The sequence below is a fragment of the Myotis brandtii genome, unplaced genomic scaffold, assembly GCF_000412655.1.
Source record: "Myotis brandtii unplaced genomic scaffold, ASM41265v1 scaffold17, whole genome shotgun sequence".
NCBI lineage: Eukaryota > Metazoa > Chordata > Mammalia > Chiroptera > Vespertilionidae > Myotis > Myotis brandtii.
The window spans coordinates 10,153,085-10,159,052 of record NW_005356259.1 but is presented as its reverse complement, the minus strand read 5'-3'; the positions used below and the strand labels follow the sequence as shown (position 1 = coordinate 10,159,052).

At 45.6% G+C, this 5,968-nt stretch overlaps 1 protein-coding gene across 9 annotated transcripts in view; it reads left to right on the top strand.

Annotated features, from left to right (window-relative positions):
- Nucleotides 1–5,968, top strand: part of SNX10 (sorting nexin 10) — a 60,845-nt gene that overhangs the window by 48,024 nt on the left and 6,853 nt on the right. For 8 of the 9 annotated variants that reach the window (XM_014537025.1, XM_014537023.1, XM_014537016.1 and 5 more), the window contains 2 exons: nucleotides 2,609–2,709; nucleotides 3,091–3,189. In XM_014537025.1, the coding sequence (XP_014392511.1) occupies nucleotides 2,609–2,709; nucleotides 3,091–3,189 (200 nt within the window). Of the gene's footprint in view, nucleotides 1–974; nucleotides 1,064–2,608; nucleotides 2,710–3,090; nucleotides 3,190–5,968 lie in introns of those variants that run through there. The other variant, XM_014537020.1, reaches the window with a different exon arrangement.

The window sequence follows — 5,968 nt, the reverse complement described above, 5'->3', positions numbered from 1 at the left end:
TTAATAAAAAAGAAAAGAAAATGGAATTAAATTCTTTAGTTGCCTTTTAGCTTCCTCTAAAACATTTATGGGTCCTTGTCACATACTTCATGGTAGGTGTGAAATTTGATTCTCCTCGGGGAGTTAATGATGTGAATTCAGAAATGTCCACCCCGAGCCAGAAATGGTGGGTGCCACAGACACTGGGTGGTGTTCTGGTGTTTCTCTGAAATGCTAATAAATGGACAATGAAGAAGTCTTGGCTTGTTAGATAGCAGACACAAGCAAATCGGTTCAGAGGAACTTGGTAAACTAGTGATCTCAGTGTCGTCTGATTCCGTTGTACAATTGAGTCGATGGGGGACTGGAGAGTCCTCGATGGTGTACCATAGAGCTTTGCAGGTAGAGAAGCCAGCGTTGAGCTCATGTAAGTCAATCTTAAGGGAAATTATATCAGGTGACTCTTGAAATCTTAGCATTTACTTGGCATTTGTTTTTTTATTTTTTTATTTTTTTACTTAGCATTTTAAACATGTGGACTATAGAGGTGGGTAGTCTATGGTATACATTCTCCTGAACTTGTCCTGCAAACGAAGGACTTCGAGGCAGACAGACCTTTGTCTGGTGTCGGCACCCGCTGGATCTCAGTTGCTGGCATCCACAATGAATCTGAGCAGAGACAAGTAAGGGAGCTGGAACTGACCAGTGTGGACAGAGCCCCTCAGTGCTGGCGCTCTCTGGGGAGGAGCGCTGAGAGGGTCCCTGCCCAGGCCCGCCAGGGCTCATTCTGCTGTAAACGCCCGCTTTCTTACTCCCCCGGGATCACGGCGTGAGGCCCTGGTCTGCTTTGAAATCCACAATGGAGTGTTCTTGTGCCACAGACTCCAGCACGTTTGGCTGTCCTGTTGTCAACGATGAAGGGATTTAGACCAATCTTTCTTTTGGGGGCAGGTCTCTTAATGTAACCTCTCCTCAGCCAAGGTTTTCAGATACTTCCTGGGGGCAGTTTAAGAAGGAATGCAAAAAAAATAAAGATAAAAAAAAGATAAGAAAGGAAGGAATGCACATAATCACATTTCCCAAGGTAAACAACTGCTGGGTGTTTTTAAAATGATGCAAAAGTACTTTTTGAAATAATACAAATCTTGGAGGCAAAACATCTCTCATTTGGTAACGTAAAGATTTTGAAATAGAAATTTGAAATAAATATAGAGAATAGAGGCCTTCAGACAAAATCAGTAGACAAACATTTGCCAGTCTCTTGTTACCCAAAGGAGAAGTGTTGCCATTTTGCTGAGGACGGGGACTCTGGAGGTGGCTTTTTCCGCGTCTGCCTTAGGGTAGCTGGAAGGAAACCAGCGTCTGGTAAAGAACACCTATGTTAATGGATGACATTTGCCAAGTGCTTGTTACCCATCCTCACAGCCCCCCTGGGAAGTAGGCATGCACTGGCTCACCCCTGTGCTATTCAGGGAGCTGGAGTGGAAGTGATTTGCCCTCTAGCAGAGCCAGGACTGGAATTTGGGTCACCCATGAGGATGCTTGTCCCTGGGCCTCACACCCCTTTCCAACTCAGACTAGGTTCCCTCCCACCTGCCAGAGAAGGGAAATGCTCTTCTCTTGTTTAAAAGTGATTTCAGGCCCTGGCCAGTGTGGGTCAGTGGTTGAGCTAATGTCCCAGAAGGTGGCTGGTTTGATTACGGCCAGGTCACATACCCTGGTTGTGGGCTCCATCCCCACTAGGGGGCATGCAGGAGGCAGCCGATCAATGATTCTCATCATCGATGTTTCTCTCTCTCTTCCTCTCCCGTCCTCTCTCTGAAATCAATAAAAACATATTTGAAAAAAGTAGAAGTGATTTCGGGATTCCTGGTGATCTGTGTGATCTGTAGTGCAGGCCGTGTCAGGTCATGACAGCTTCTGTGATGTCACGTCGGGGACCAGGAGAAGGTGTCTCTAGTCCCCAAAGGCTTCTCCAGCTGCTCGGACAGATGGCAGGTGTTAAAACGCAGTGGATGACCCTCAGTTCTTACTGGTCGTTTATGCTTCAGGATTCGGTTTTTATGATTCTTTGTTGAAAGCAGTGCAGATAGGTGGGCAGGAGGCTACTTCAGGACTCGGAGTGAATGGCTCGCCCCAGACAACATTTATGTCAGCCCAGCTGTCCTCAGGGCTGCCATATGATGGGTGATGTAGAAGATTTGAATCTGGTTTAAATGCACATGTAGTTTTGGGTTTAAAAATCCTATTTATTTATTTCTTTATTTATAAAACGCCTGGCCAGTCGGATTAGTTTATTATTTATTTATTTATTCTTTTAAATATATCTTTATTGATTTCAGAGAGGAAGGGAGAGAGAGAGATAGAAACATGATGAGAGAGAATCATTGATCGGCTGCCTCCTGCACACCCCCCACTGGGGACCGAGCCCGCAACCTGGGTATGTGCGCTTGGCCGGAATTGAACCTGGGACCCTTCATTCCACAGGCCGACGCTCTATCCACTGAGCCAAACCGGCCAGGGCTAAAAATCCTATTTAAATAAATTTGGAGGCATATAGTGAGTCATAGATGTAAAAAAAGCATTTTTTTCCTCAAGTGAGGCTTATATGTTTCTTTTCTCTGAACAGACCAATAGCATGTGTTTTACAATGAAGACGTCCTGTGTGCGAAGAAGATACAGAGAATTTGTGTGGCTGAGGCAGAGACTCCAGAGTAATGCATTGCTGGTGTAAGTGACTTAAAGGGTATATCGAGGAGACTTTATTATTATATTCAATATTTAGAACTTGGATATGCATGAGATATAAATTATGAAGGATTTTACAGGCATTCTTGATTATAATTATAGTTTTAGTTAGTTTTGTGGCTACAGCATCTGAATTTAAAATTTATCATTTGAATTCCACCAGCTTTCATGGGTATTGACCATGAAAGGCCTCAACAATGTTTAAAAATGGGGTTTTCTTTAAGTTAATATTCTTATCCTTATTATACATATGTAATATACAGTCACTGTGCGATGATTATTATGCGTCATTTGCTTTCACTGAGGGATTCTGTAATTAAGCCACCTTGATCTGATGATGATAAAATTTTTGTTTCTCATTAGACAACTGCCAGAGCTTCCATCCAAGAACCTCTTTTTCAACATGAACAATCGCCAGCATGTGGACCAGCGGCGTCAGGGTCTGGAAGATTTCCTCAGAAAGTAAGTGTGCAGAGAAGCGCTTTCCAAGAGCTGGGTGTCCTGGGATCAGGGAGGGAGCACAGTAAGTACTGTCTCTGAAATCATCATCTGCTCCAGAGCCAACCTCAGTCGTTCATTTCCTGTATTAGAGCGCCACCTTGTGGCTCACAGCTTATGGTGCATATTAGGGACCAAATATGGAAAGAAAACAATGAACTAATTGAGTCTGATGATAAATACTTGGTCCCTTAAGCTGTAAAGCAGAGCCAAATTACTTGGGAGTGTAGCTGACAAAAGTAAAATTTTCCAGGAAACAGATGTGCCTTATTAAAAAGGTACTTCTTAAAAACTGTCTTTATTTACAACAGTTAGGATTGATGGACAAAGATCCGCTTTCCGGTGGGCTGCTAATATCCTCTGGGCTCCTCTAAATGAGTAGTTTCACTCCACTCTTTGAAGGGACTATATATAAGGGGGTGTTAGATAGTCTTAGTGGTCTACTGACTCCGGATTACGTGGTGATGGGAGGTACTGTAGTGAAGGCGAGTTCAATTCACACTACTATAAACTCCCTCCCCCCCAAACACTGGAATTCCCATCCCATGGGACAGCACATTGGTTTGCACACAGACTCTGAGGCCAGCCTGCCTGGGTTCAAATCCTGGCTCTGTCCCTTATTAGCTGGGAGCTTGGGCCAGTCTTACCTCCTCCCTGCCTGCGTTTTCCCATCTGTAAAATGGAGTGCCTAAGAGCACCTACTTTATAAGATTGTTGAGAGGATTAAATGAATTAACGAATGTAAAGCGCTCACAGCAGTCTGGCATATGATATGTGGTATCTAAGTATTGGCCATTATTTGTTTGATGCACTAAGAAATGAAATAGCTTTGAGCTGATTTTTCTAACTTCTTACTTTATAGATAAGAAAATAGGCTGAGTCACATGACTGCTGGTTAGGTGGCAGAGCACAGTCACCTGGACTCTCATTTTCTATTCGCTTCAGGATCTGAAGTAATCCCCTTTTGAGTTCACTGCATGGCACCTTAGAGCTGGCCCGAGATCATCTACTGCCTTCTCTCCATGTGGCTCATTCGTAACCAGCTTGGGTGTTAAGTATGCCCATGAATATTAATACTTATTTCTATTAGGTTGATAGAGTGCCTTTCCTTTGAAGGGGTCATGGAGACATAAAGAAACACCCAAGATTATAAACTGGGGGGCGGGGCCTGGCCAGTGTGGCCCAGTGGTTGAGTGTCGACCTATGAATTAGGAGGTCAAGGTTTGATTCCCGGTCAGGGCATATGTCTGGGTTTTGGACTCGATCCCCAGTGTGGGGCATGCAGGAGGCAGCCAATCAATGATTCTCTCTCATCATTGATGTTTCTCTCTCTCTCCCCCTCTCACTTCCTCTCTGAAAACCAGTAAAAATAAAAATAAATTGAGGGGGAGCCGGAAAAGGAAAAGAAGCTAGAAGAATAAAAATGACACGAGATCAGAAGACCTAGTACTGAGCCGGGACCTGGGAAAACATTACAGTGAGATTCTTTTGGGCATCGCAGGCTTGAGAGAACAAAGACCTGGTCCAGTTCTTCTTCCCCTTCCCTTGGGGGACAGCTCCGGTTTTAATTGCTGTCTGTCTGAGACCCAGGTGGCTGATGGCCTCTCCCTTAAGCTGTGGCCCCTGCAGCCCAAGGTGGCAGAGAGGCCTGTCACTCGATGCTGCTCGGGGAAGCTGCAGACGGGCCATTGCCTGTGAGGCCTGGGCAGCCTGCACTGGGGAGCTGCTTGTCTTCTGTAGAGGGGACTCCTTTTGTGAGGTCAGCGGACAGCATGTGTCTCTGTATTTATGTTGCTGGTGGATCGCAGGGCATGCATCTCTGACTGGGAATCACTTCCTTGTTTTGAACATGACCCGTTCTTTCTCAGTTGATTTTACCAAATCCGTGACGCAAGTGAGTGTCATTCGGCTGCAGTGGGATGAGGCTTGCCCTGGGTTATTTTTGCAAACTGTGTCGTTTGGCTGCTTATTGACTGAATTTTTTCTCTTTTTTTAAGAATATATTTTTATTGATTTCAGAGGGGAAGGGAGAGGGAGAGAGAGAGATAGAAACATCAATGAGGAGAGAGAATCATTGATCAGCTGCCTCCTGCACACTCCCACACTGGGGATCGAGCCCACAACCTGGGCATGTGCTCTGACCAGGAGCCTGGTTCATAGGTTAACACTCAACCAGTGAGCCATGCTGGCCGGCCGGGCTTGCTGACTGAGTTTGATGTGGACTTCATAGCGCAGAGTGTCTTGGATCAGGAGCTCGACGAGCTGGGCTCCAGGTCTCCCTCGAGTCTTGGCTCCTGGTTGTTTTCTGGCTGGATGACCAGGGAAAAGTCACTTCATTCCTTTGAGCCTCGGTTTGCTATGAGGGGGCTGTAGTGTTACCCACACATTGTTGACCCCATTAGTGGTTGTGTCGTTCAGTGATGCATCAGAGGAAAATCTGTTTGTTAAATGCTACTTTGGGCCGGGCTGGGTCCTGGGGGTACCTGGCCGCACGAAATGAACACAAATCCTGGTGCTTTTGAAGCTCCCAGTCGAGTGGGGAAGCACTAAGTGTGTATCGGGGGGCGGCTGGATTCATTACAATTGGATTATCAGCCAGAAGTCGAATCATAGAACAGGCACCAAGTTCTCTTGCGATGTCATTTGTTCCATAGTCTTCCAGCTGATGGTGCTTCTGTGTGGTTTGGACCTGAAGAAAGCAAGGAGTCTAATACCACATGGCGGCTTCAGGCCTGACCTAAAT